This window comes from Labrus mixtus, chromosome 16 (assembly GCF_963584025.1).
Source record: "Labrus mixtus chromosome 16, fLabMix1.1, whole genome shotgun sequence".
Taxonomy (NCBI): domain Eukaryota; kingdom Metazoa; phylum Chordata; class Actinopteri; order Labriformes; family Labridae; genus Labrus; species Labrus mixtus.
Genome location: NC_083627.1, coordinates 7,695,685 through 7,708,236, shown reverse-complemented (window position 1 = coordinate 7,708,236; position 12,552 = coordinate 7,695,685). Strand labels below are relative to the sequence as shown.

The window sequence follows — 12,552 nt, the reverse complement described above, 5'->3', positions numbered from 1 at the left end:
AAAATCCTCTTTGAGAAGTCTTCAAAATAAGAATCAAATCTCAGAGGATGCAGAGTTTGGACTTTAGCTCGTGATCAAAACTTCCTGACAGAGCAGAGGCAGCTCAGGAGTCATGGTGAGGACGTGGGGGGGGGGAGTGGAGAAGCAGAGAGAACTCCCATGATTCCTCGCTGGCCTCGACATCATCTTTTGTTTATCTTTTGTTATTGTAGTTATTGATTGAGAGCCCCCTGGTGGCTGATTCTACATATTGTACCTTTAAGTCTAACATCACGACAGGATGATGATAACTCGACAGATATTTAATTTGTTGCAGAACACAGAATAGATTCCTGAAGGTATTTCTGATGAATCTGCAGAACACTTCAATGATTAATCCATTATATCTACGTCTATAAAACGACACAGAAATGTGAAAATGGGGGCGCCGGCCTGGAAGCCTAGTGGTTGGTTTGTGCTTACTTGTACAGAGGCTGTTGTATTCGAAGCGTGCGGCTCGGGTACGATACAATGGGATGAAACGATTCAATATGAAACTATACGATACGACAATATCACATATATGATATAATCGATAGGATACAATATGATACTGTGCAAAACAGCGATACGATCGACTATATGACACGTTTGGAAATGATAGGATACTACACGATATGGTACAATATGATTCAAAAACACAGTCTTTCTCAAACTGTGGGGCTCACCCTCTGGGGTGGAGGGGTGGGGGGGGAATTGCTGGCCTTATGGTGCGTTCATGTGGTGTCGGACACATCGGTAAAACGTGTTTCTGAGTTGTAAAATGCACATGAACCCCTGCTCAAATCGGAGCAACAAACCGGAAACTCAGGAAAGAATGAGGTGCATGACCTGCCGACTGAATTCACGTATCGCACGTCAACATTTTGCTCAAATATAACTCATAACAGAGACATTCACGCGTCTTCTCCTAGCATCCACGCGTTAAGTCGGAAGAATGACTTCCCAATCCAGAAACTGGGACCATCCGAGGAACACAGGAATACAGCATTAGGCCCCTCTTGAAATCTGATTGGTTGCCCCGGGTGCCAAGCCAAAATCCTCAGATATGATTGGTTATTTACCCTGTCAGAGGCGGGATTTATGTAAATAGTTTGAAAAGTTTGAAAGATATGATTAATATGATATCATATAACTTGATACAATATGTTACAGCAGGTTCAGTCTGGCCTTCATGTCTTTGAAGGACCAGTGTTCAGGCAGGGGAGGACGCCTTATAAGTGTGACACAGTTAATCCAGATTACTGAAAAAGTGTTGACTCCCTAGGATTGGATTCACTCGACTTCTGCCTCAGATCTGGATCCCCATCAGGAACCGAAACATAATATTTCTGCTCTGTCTGACTCACAGGACTCAGGCTGTTTGAGGTCTGCAGTGCTAACGTTAGAAGTCGCCTCGCTCTGTCTCTATGCAGACTTTTGTCAGGGAGGTGTGATGGAACATGGACACACAGAGAGGAGAGAGAGGGAGACACTGAACACCCCCCCCCCCCCCAAAAAAAAAAAAAAAAAAAAAAAAACATTCTGCTGTGGGTCTGTCACCTGCTGTTCAGCTCCACACACACCTCACAGAAACACAGAGCCTCACTTCAGTACAGCAATATCACTTCTAGCATCTATATAATGTTAAAAAGAACAGAACATCTCGTTATACTGCAGCCTTTGAGTTATCTTGTTATGATGTAATTGACTTAGTGTGCCGCTCTGTGAGAGAGAACCAGAGCCGCCTGGTGTTTCAGTGGCAGCATGCAGCAGATTAATGAAATATGCATCACTGCATGAGTTTGCTTTTACTGTACTGCGTCTGTCAGAGAGCAAGAGACCCACTGAGACAGAACCCTGAAACAGGCCAAACAGATTAACCACTACACAACACATCTAGAGCATCCTCCCTGCCTCCTTTAAACATCCTGTCTGCCTTTAAAACTCCTGCAGCAGTGACATATTTTCAGAGTAGAAGAAAGAAAGATCAGCACGTTACAGCACCTGAGAGCTCCCGGTCTCCGCTGACAGATGTGCGGTCTCTTCCATTCGTCTGCAGCTGATCTCACAGCAGCATCGGCGGCTGCAGCGGAGCCGCGGAGGAGTGTCCGCCCCAGGCTCACTGCTGCTGCGTCAGGCTGCCTCAGTCAGAGCGGAGACGCGGAGGCACGGCTCGAAATCCTGACTATGATAATGATTTTTTAAAAGGACGGTACACAGTATGCAGACAGCCTGCTGTCGAAACACGGGGCTGTGTGGGTGAGGAAGTGAGAGAGAGAAAGAGAGAGAGAGAGAGAGAGAGAGAGGTGCTAACTCACATTTGTGCAGAGTTGCAGAAAATGATCATAATTATAGACTTCTGTGTGTTTGATTATCAAGCAGATAAACCGTATTCCTGATCAAAAATAATAATAATTAAGAAAATTACAAGCTAAACATCCATAAATAATCCAGCTAATTATCTAACATCCTGATTTTAATTGTAATATATTTGCATGAATATTTATGGCAGGAGGTGTGACTGCATTACTTTATATTCACAGTTTATCATTTCATGATATTACTGTACAGGGCTCCATACTGTAACCCCATCTGTCTATTACACTTTAGCCTAATGGGGAAACACCAATGACCATCTGCTGTGTGTTATGGCTGGACACACTCATTAGGATCAGACACACACACACACACACACACACACACACACACACACACACACACACACACACACACACAAACACACAGTTATTATGGAGACAATGTGGCTGCCGGCCAGTCGGAACACCAAGTGCAGCTGAGGGCAGCAGAACTGCAGCAGAGCAGCATCCACCCGACTCAACACACACACAATTACATACACAAAACACACAAACGCACACACAAAACACACGTCCTCTCTACTGTCTCTACTGTCTGACCTGTGACACAACGGACCCCTCAGCTCCAACAACAGACGGAGAAACAAACCGTTCACAGAGCTGGATTTAAAGCTCTGTGTGTAGATTGATGCACAGTTAAAGTTCCCCTCACCATCCTTTAAACTTCACCAGAGCCAGTGTGGAGTTTAAAGGAGGAGTGTGTGTTATTATGTGTGTGTGGCTCAGTCCTCCTATGTTTGTGATTCTGAGTCTAGATAAGTGAAGAACCATTCGCTCTCCGCTCCTGGACATTTGGAGAACACACCTGCTGTATTGACACATCGGCTCATCCTGATTCTCTCCATTTTACTAAGGAGGAGCTGATGGTATAAGATTCAGGATAAACAAAACCAAGTTGACTGGTTATAAAGTGTTAATACTGTAACTAGCTTCTTCACGTTCTTTCAGGCCTGATAGCTACGCTAACAAGTCGACCACCAGTGTCCCGCCTCTGACTCCCGATGGTGTGGTGTGGTAGACTTGAGATAAGTTTAGTTTATTTCAGCCATTGTTGAACTTATCAACTCAGATCCCCTGGTAGACGATACATAAAGTATTAAAAATAACAAACTCTCTCCAATGTTTAGAATCTGGACTACAGTACTCATTTTAAACACTAGGTGTCAGAGTTACATATTGCTCCTTTAAATCAGAGTCAGAAATCATAGCGTCTTTAATGAAGGGAGCTTTCTCTTAATTTTCCTTCACTTTTATTGACAAACTTTGGTTTTCACATGAATAATGTATCTGACATGTAGCAGCACAGCCAGCATGAGTTCTGTCAGATGGGCCCCCTTAGGGAGGTTTCCTACTGTCATTGCACACTTTGCACATTTTGAGGCACTGCTGTGGTTTAAAGTTTGTCCCCCCATTCCCCCCCCCCCCCCTCGGGGAGGCCCCCTACTGACCTGCGACCACAAGCAGTTGCCTGCCTTGCCTGTTGACGAGCTGCATGTCTGCCCTCTGCTCTCTGGCTGGTTTTCTTTTCTTTATCTGAATCGCTGCAGCTGGTCTTAAGACGCAAACCAGCTCACATAATGACAAGTGTTCTTTAAGCCTCTGTGACATGTAATCAATCTTAACTGGCTTAATAATGAATGCATAATAAGTCTTTTTGCAGAATGGATGATGTCATCATGCAGCCTAAGTGGATTTAAATTCCCAAACAAACATTTACAATTATTCAAACTATCAAAATGAGTTGTAGAGTACTGAGAGTACTTCTTTTGTCTTTGAAAACTGAGCAGAAATCTGTCTCTTTAATCCCTCTGCACAGACTGATCTCCCTCTCCTCCTTGTGTGTGTGTGTGTGCGCGCGCGCGCTTGTGTGTGTGTGTGTGTGTGTGTGTGTGTGTGCAGCCTAATGGTCTCACAGCCTGCAGCTCAAACACACGTCTCTCTTACATAACACACCAGCTCTCTGCTGCTGCTGCTGCTGCTGCTGCGGCTGCTTCAACCATCATCATCATCATCATGCACTCACTGCTGCTTTTTTTCAGAGACATCCAGTCGACTTTGTGTTTTTCTATTTTCAGCTGCAGGACCGACACACAGTCAGGGTTTCTATAAAAAAATATATACTTTATTTATTGGAACAAAAAGGAAAAAGTGCAACAGACCATGTCTCTCAGTCAGGTGGATAGAACATGATACAGCAACAGAAGGACACACTGCGTTACATAAATTAGAGTACAAAACTGTACACAGTCTTACAGTATTTACACGAGCTACATTTAACAAAAGGCCCAACTCGTCTCTCATCCTTAAATATACAGTAAGTTAGAGAAGCTACAGCACTTCTTCAGTCATCTTTTATGCTTTTTTTTTTCTTCCTGCACTGATCTTAAGACCAAACTGTCAAAACGAAGAGCTACGTTAAAAGTCTTAATATGATGACAAACACTGAAGTATCATCAGACGTCCGGCTCCAGCCTCTGAGGAGGGACGTCCAGGTCAGAATAAAAAACTAACAGCTTGATGCTACACAAACCTAAAGCCAATAAACTCAGAGAAGAGATTCGTTCTGTAAATCAGTTGTCCTGTTTTCTCCCCTTTCAAACGTAAAACCAAACGAAACATTTATTTATAGACACAATGGTGGACCCTATTTTAACAGTCATGGGACAGATTTCTTTGGCTTCTTTACGTAGATGGTGATCCAAACATGTCACCAAAACCTTCTGAAAAGTCATGTCATAATCTTCACCTCGCAAACAAAAGGTTGAATCCATAAGTTAGAAAAAAAGAAATAAGCCAATTTTCACACATGAGCTTCTTCTTTCTTGAGAATTTCAGGCAGACTGCTCCTGAAATCGTCCTGGGGTTGTTTGTTCACACGTGCACCTCACAGCGGGAGAGGCTGTCCCTGTCTGACGGGAGGTTGGCGGTTTCAGGAGTCAGGAAAAAATGCGGACATGGCGGAGAAAGAAAAAGAGTCTGATGCTCTGACTATTTTTGACTTAATATCAATGCTACGTGTTGAATTTCGACATATTCACAATATGAACAAACAACATAATGAAGACGCTTCATTACGAGCACGGAGATCGCAGCAGTGGCGTGCATACAGTGCAACAGTGCCGGGGTTTTTTCATCCTTTAGAGACAGTATGGTTTCTGACAGAGAAGTCAATGTCTCTACATTACAAGTACTTCTTCAGAGCTGTTCAGGTCAAATTCATGTCATCTGTGTCATTTGTCACATGTTTAAACATTCCACTTTTAAAGTCTGAGATGTCCGGCAACATCAACAAAATCAGGCAATTTGCTTTCGTTTAATTTTTGAATATTTGTAACTTCAGCCTCCTCTCCTGACTTAAAAATGGCCGCTTTGTGCGTGCAGCTTTTCCCGGACATTAAAACTCCAAACACAGGGTGTACGAGTGCTTCATGATGGCGTTTTGCTCTAGATAACGGTAAAAAAACGTTAAAATCTGATATTTCTTTGCCAGTGCGTCTTTCCACCAAATTATACGTCAACCTTCAAAACTAGTCGAGTAAAGAGCTGTGAGGGTTTTATAACTGCATTTTAACATCTACTGAAAACAGGTTCAACTAAAGGAGAGGAGGTTTTTGTGACCCTCCTTCGTCTCTAAGCGTGAACAGCTGCCGAAGCAACTTTTATGTTTTTCTAGTTTCGTAGCTCGGACTTTAAGTGTTTGTGTTTTTAAAGTTTGATCTTCCTGTTGGATCCACCGCGCTCAGTGGATGATTTCCAGACCAACATCTCAGAGCAACCTCGTCCTTTCACCTCCTCTAAACAAAGAATAATCAACAGTCCCTTCATGAAGAAGTAATTAAGTGCCGACCCATTACCTTTAGGCTGAGTTAGAGAAAAGAGAAGTGTGTGATTGTACGCAGAGTTGTGCTTAAGTGCAGTCCCGTTACGTTTGTGTGAACGCACGTCTGCGTCACATCTCGTTGTCGTAGTCCCCGATCATCCTCCGAGTGTTTGACGCCAGGAAGATGTCGTTGTCTTGGGGGCAGTCGTGGTGGCAGGAGCAGGTTTTGATGAACATCATCTTCTTGATGAAGACGTCTCCCTCTGGACACCGGAACTCCACCTGTGCTGTGACGGTGCGATGCGGCGTGCAGCAGCGGTTGTCGGTGCAGACGCCGCAGAACTTTGGTCTGTACAGTCTGGTGCTGGAGCAGCCCGACAGCTCGAAGCGCATGAACCGCTGCGCCTTTGGGGTCCGGACACACTTCTTCCCCCTCTGCAGGACAGAGACATCAGTGATTAAAAGTCAGCATCATCATGGAGTTGTTATACTTTTGTCACCTTTAATGGGGGACAGTTGGGACACTTTGGGAGGCGGGGGGAGAATACGAGGGCACGAAACACAAGCCTTCACCTTGATCTCTCTGTCCTGCTGGCTGTTGCAGGGTCGGATCATGCAGATCCTGGTCTGTCTCTCCAGCTGACAGCGCTGGTTGTCGTTGGTAATGCGAGAGGAGACAGCCATGCCGCAGGAGGCCGAGCACTCGCTCCACTCCGTGGTCTGCACGATGCAGTTATCTCTGGGACTCTCTGCAGGCGGTCCATAAGGGGACCCATGTCTGAAGACCGAGATCGGGTTTGAGGAGGGCAGGGGGTGAATCTGAGACGCCCCTGAGAGGAGAGGAAGGAGGGTGGAGGGTTTTGAAAGTTTAGCTGGCTGGTTTAAGAGAGCCGGAGAATCACTGAAGTTGAGTTAAGGGCGATACTGACCGGCCATCACTGACTCGTAGTGTTGGTCCTGGGGGGTCTCCTCACACACCCACTCCTCGCAGCACTTCCCGGGGATGGTGATGCGTCGGGGGTACGGGCAGTCGGGCGAGGGCAGCCGGACGTCGCTGGCACACATGGGCACACACCCGATCTCTCCGTTCATACACACACAGTGGTGTTTACAGCTGGGCTGGAAAGACTCCCCGCTGCGGTAAATCACACCCCCCAGGTCACACGTCTGACCCTCCTGAGCTGCAGACAAACACAGACACCACGTTGTTTATTTTAAAGAAAAAAACTGCTCTTTAATGGAGTAACACAGAAGACAAACATCAGATATGAGATTTCTTCTGCACAGCTGTTATTAGGTGAGAGTGTGTTACCCATGCAGACTCCGGTCTCAGTGTCGCTCAGCAGGTTGTAGTCACAGTACAGCTCTTTGTGGTGGTCGCAGGGCTCCAGCAGAGAGCACGGCTCCCCCGCCTGTCTGGCACACACCTTGCAGCAGCCGCAGCCATCCAGCACCAGGCTGGTCCCCACGGGGCAGGGAGGGGGGGCAGAGGGGCAGGAGCAGGGCTGGGAGCAGTCCTGGGCCGCTGTCTGAAACACAACAAATACAGGTAAGGGTCACATGAAACAGGAGAGAGCAGGAGGAGAGCACAAGTAAACTGATTTAGTGTCAGTTTGACGCCACAGAATGAATTAAAGGGATAGTTCTGTATTTTTGAAGTGGGGTTGTATCAGGTACTTGTCAATAGTACGTTTTTTACCAATAGGAGACGCCGGTCAGCTTTATTGATCGGATTGCCAGCACGGAGGCTAGGACCCTTGCAGACAGTTAGACCGATGCACACACTGCATCGTCTTTTAAAACATGAGATTCAAAGCAACACAGGCTACAGTTAGTGAGGATGATGATGATGCAGATTAGTTTGGAAGGACAGATAAATAAGGGCTTTCCTCCTGCAACCTTCCATGTGGTTAAGTTATGGTCCTACAGTCTCTGAACCAAACGGCTCAAATCTGCAGGGAATTTGTTTCCTCGGTTGGTGGCTGATTGCATTACGGCTGATGTGTTCTGTCTCTTTTTCTCTTTCATCACTGTTTTCATAAAAATAACCTAAACCAAACGCTATCCGATGAGAATGTCAATTTACGGCTTGTTTTGCACTGGCAACGTTTGCCGCATCAGTTTCAGAGCGTTTCTTGTGCCGCCTACTGTTGCTAGGTGGCACTTCTGTTTCCCTCAGTAGTGATCTGTTTTTAATTGCTCAGAATGCTTAATCTTTACTTCTATTCAATTCAATTGTACAAAGAAAATGTGAAAACGATGGCAAGGAATCGGGAGCAGCAGCTCTTCCAGACCAGGAACTTGTGCCCTTGAAAAGACGAGTCAGATTAGTTTCTACTCCGCCAGAAGTGACATTAACAAGCGCAACGGTGTTCCAAAAGTTGAAAAATGTACAACAGACAGCGCTGTGAGCGTATGTAGACCGATGGACGTCACCCATTGACTTCTGCAGCACAGTTTTGAAGCCCATCAGTGGCAGTCACCATGTTAGAAACGCTGTCTCAAACTAACTTTAAGTCAACCTCCTGACAAGGACGTGGAGCTGAGGCGGGCCTTAAGCCTCCTGGCAAACAGCTACAACGTGCCTGCCCGTCAGACAGACAGATCAGTCAGGCCCATTATGTTACAAAAAACATCTGATGCCTGAGGCGTTATTGCACTAAGGGTGCTGAGTACTGGTGTGCATTGTTTTTTTTTATTGAAAAGTATAGGCGCAAAAGAATGGACACAGGCCCTGATTCAACTTGGACTACAAAAAAACGTAAGAATACTTTTGACAACCTCCTGATCATGATGTCCCTCGTTCTAATCCACGGTCATCCAGCCTCTCTGTGTGGAGTTTGTTCCAGGGACTCCGGCTTCCTCCCACAGTCCAAAGACACGCTCATTAGGTTAACTGGTGACCCTAAAATGCCTTTGGGTGTGAGTATGAAATGTTTGTTTGTCTCTCTTTGTGATTGGCGACCTCTCCAGGTGTACCCCGCCTCTCGCCAACGATAACTGGGACCTGCTCAGGCCCCCCACCCCCTGTGATCCCCAGAAAGATAAGCAGTAAACTGCGGTAAATAAAACTCCATCCTAAAATGTATGAAACCTTTAGCTGCGGTAGTTCTTACAAACTAACTGCAGCAGGTTTAGAAGAGATAACTGATACAAGGCTGGAAGGACAAACTGTTTTTGACTATTATGCTGTGAAGTCTTGCCACCAAAAGTTTGGAATTAGTTTGCTTCTGCCTTGACTTTAGACAGACCGTTGCACGATAAGGGAGCTGTTTTAAAAAGCTGAGATTTGGTTGCAGAACATTAATTGAATGCAAAAGGTAGAGGGCGTCAGCCAGGTAACTCGACACCTCGGTAGAGCAGTTTAGACTGTTCTCCTGCAAACACGTACATAAAAGGAGAAGTGAGTCTGAGTCATCTGGGCTGTTGTTTGATCTGGTTTAAAGCCACAAGAGGGCGACACCACACTGTGAGGAGGCAGCCAGCGAATAGTTTCCATGTTTAGTTTCCCTCCAGAGTTCAGCATCAGAGAGAGAGAGAGAGAGAGAGAGAGAGAGAGAGAGAGAGAGAGAGAGAGAGGGAGCACGTTCAGAGGAAAACATGACAGCAGAGGACGGAAGGTGTTGCAGAAGAAAAATGTTTTGGAAGAAAAATCCCAGAAGTGCAAAACCAGCAGGAGCTCAGAGCCAATCAGACCAAATGCAACGATGCCACACTTCAGGAGGACTTTCAGTTCTTTTTAAAGTCTGACGACACGTCGATGCAGTGACTCACATGCTGACTCAAACAAACATTTCCATGCAGGACCATAACACCAGCTTAACATGAACACAACTCTGCAAAACCTCAACTTATAGCACATCTATCAAGAATATATCAAAGAGCCACATTCACCTGACAAGTCCAGATTAACTTCTTATTTCAAGACATTTAAAGAAAAATAATAAAGACTTGATGGTTTTTAATGAGTAAAAATATCAGCCAATGCTGCAAAATATACAGGTTGAGTGTCCTGAAAGAAGATGTCTGTATCTAAATGTTTTATTATAAAAAGTATCAACATTTCAACACACCTTTGCTTTCTAAATAAGATTTCTACTCGGTCCTCTCAGGTGAATGTTTGAGTTTGAGAATGTTTTTAGGTTTGAGTTTTTGCAGTGTGATAACATTTGTGTTTGTTTGAAGCCAACTTACCAATGAGAAGAGAAGCAGGAGGAGATAAAATGTTGTTTCCACCGACATGTTAGTGTGCAGGCTGCAGTCCTCTCTGTAGTCCTCTGTGTGCTCTGTAGTCCTGATTCTCCCTGCAGCTGCAGACTGATGAAGCCCCGGGATGAGAAACGGGCTTAAATAGCAGCTCGGTGGGTGTAGCCGGAGAAACCAGAGCCATGCCTGCATGCTCTGAGGTGAAAATATTCCAAATCAAACTCTGAGACACAGAGGGCGAGAGAGGGAGAGAGAGACAGAGAGAGAGAAAGAGAGAGAGAGAGAGGGAGAGAGAGACAGTCTCCGCAGACACAGCATCAGTTTACAGGAGAGGAATAAACAGTCACTGTAACATCTGAGTGTTTTAAAGCTGTGAAAGGTTTTAAGGAATGTTAGTTGGTGGAATATTGTGGAAAATAAGAGCAACATGTGGCAAAACTGACTTAAAAGCTGCAGAAGTGAAACAGCCACAAGGACAGACGGACAGAAAAAAGAGAGACAGCAATAAAATCCTTAGGATCCACAACAACACTTTTTTAGTACAGACTGTTACAGAAAGATGCTTCACTGCAGGGACAACTTGTCTCCTGAATCAGCAGTTTAAGATGCAGAAAACATGAATCCGATCATCTGCTTTCTGTCACTTTTGACTTACTCAGTCACACTGCCACACCTTCCTCTGTCTATGCTCTTCATCACACTTTACTGTAAAGTTCAAGGTTAGGCTTGATGGTCAGAATATCACCCTCACCTCCTTTCATGTAGGGATGCATGATTGTGAAGTTTTGCATTTATCCGATTAATTGATATTTATAAGCCTCTTTGTCCGATTTTCCACCTAATTAAGGAGCAAAGGAAGTCTCTCCTGCAGTGGAAAGAACATGTTCTCAAACCTACTCTTCAGGTGCTTGAGCAAATCTGAAAATGGACCTCATGTTTGTGCTGGAACTATTTAAAATTGCACCTTTAAGAGCCCTCAAATGGATTGCAGCTGCTAATTGCTCCAAATATTGCACATCATTTGCTCCTACCTTTCTCTGACTCAAGGTCTAATTCACAAAGCAAACAGCGGTAATGATATTCAGGCACAAACACACCCATAGTGTCGTCCTGCTCCGTGCAGTTTGCTCTTGTTTTGTGCTCAAAGTTGCGCTGGGAGGCGAGGGGAAGCTTTTTCAAGTGCATTGTGAGACCAGTCTAACAGTTTGTCAGGAGGATTAAAACCCGCCTCAGCTCCAGCTCTCAGCCTGTCGTTAGGTTGACTGGAAGTTAGGCTGAGACAACATTTCCAACATGGCGGCTGCTGCCGATGAGCCTCCAGAGCCCCCTGCAGGAACAGACGGGTGACGTCACTCAGGCTTTGTCCATTAATATTTACAGTCTAAGATTAGAAGTGTCTCTTTGACTCATTTGCAGAGCTTAGGTGGGCACAAAAGCCATGCAATCTTTTTGTGAATCGTGCCTCGAGAGCAAAGCTATAGTAAGGGTTTAGTCATGGAAATGTAAAGCGTTTGCTCTGATTCTACGTCCATCCTCCATGGTAAAATCTGCCCTGTAGTATTTCTGTAATCCAGCTGACATACAGACAAACTTGGCGGAGGTTATAAAACAATGTGACTTTGTCTTCCACTGAAAAGGTTTTTCATAGAAATCAGGAGGAAATAGTTGGACATGGAGCGGTATGAAAACAGTGAGTCCTTGTTGTGTTTATTGGCAGACTGCAGTAACCACATAATGAAATGTTTGATGTGTTCGTCCCATAAACATTGCATAACACCTCTTTACTGACTACAAGCTAATAGTTACCATGCCCAGACAGGTGACACGATGCCTGCTCGGTGACATCATCGAGCTGCCACAGCTTGGCTCACATGTGCTCCTCATAATGTCCGACCTGGGGAGTAAATGACCTTTATTTGTTGTTTCTCACACTCGGCCTTCAGCCCTGTCTTCTTTTTTTCACCCGACGTTGACAGATGCAGCTGAGCCTGTTTCCATTATAAAGAGTTTGACTCTCACATACTGGTCTCTGGTTTCTGAAAGTATTTTCAGGTTCAAGAAGGCACATTAAGTCACTGAAACAGGGCAGGTTATACAACCACCAGTTGGTAGGTGCGGGGCAATCAG

At 45.1% G+C, this 12,552-nt stretch overlaps 2 protein-coding genes across 2 annotated transcripts in view; both read right to left on the bottom strand.

Moving 5' to 3' along the window:
• epb41a (erythrocyte membrane protein band 4.1a) overlaps positions 1-2,283 on the bottom strand; it is a 63,803-nt gene extending 61,520 nt beyond the window's left edge. Inside the window, exon 1 of the mRNA XM_061060037.1 lies at positions 2,026-2,283. The gene's annotated coding sequence lies outside the window, so the exon portion shown is untranslated. The remainder of the gene's footprint in view (positions 1-2,025) is intronic.
• Positions 2,284-4,749: 2,466 nt separating this feature from the next.
• Positions 4,750-10,615, bottom strand: ccn2b (cellular communication network factor 2b). The gene is made up of 5 exons (XM_061060014.1): positions 10,414-10,615; positions 7,532-7,748; positions 7,149-7,400; positions 6,793-7,049; positions 4,750-6,654 (listed from the first exon to the last, which is right to left on the bottom strand). Exons 1-5 carry the CDS (start codon positions 10,459-10,461, stop codon positions 6,349-6,351), a joined length of 1,080 nt encoding a protein of 359 aa, XP_060915997.1. The 5' UTR covers positions 10,462-10,615; the 3' UTR covers positions 4,750-6,348.
• Between the last annotated feature and the right edge of the window lie 1,937 nt (positions 10,616-12,552).

Excerpts from the sequence above, each read along its gene's own strand:
- ccn2b (XM_061060014.1), bottom strand. The coding sequence starts at position 10,461 with ATGTCGGTGGAAACAACATTTTATCTCCTCCTGCTTCTCTTCTCATTG. Across the intron at positions 7,050-7,148 it reads CTACGAGTCAGTGATGGCCG|GGGCGTCTCAGATTCACCCC; the intron begins GTCAGTATCGCC and ends CTCTCCTCTCAG. Across the intron at positions 6,655-6,792 it reads AGCAGGACAGAGAGATCAAG|AGGGGGAAGAAGTGTGTCCG; the intron begins GTGAAGGCTTGT and ends TCTGTCCTGCAG.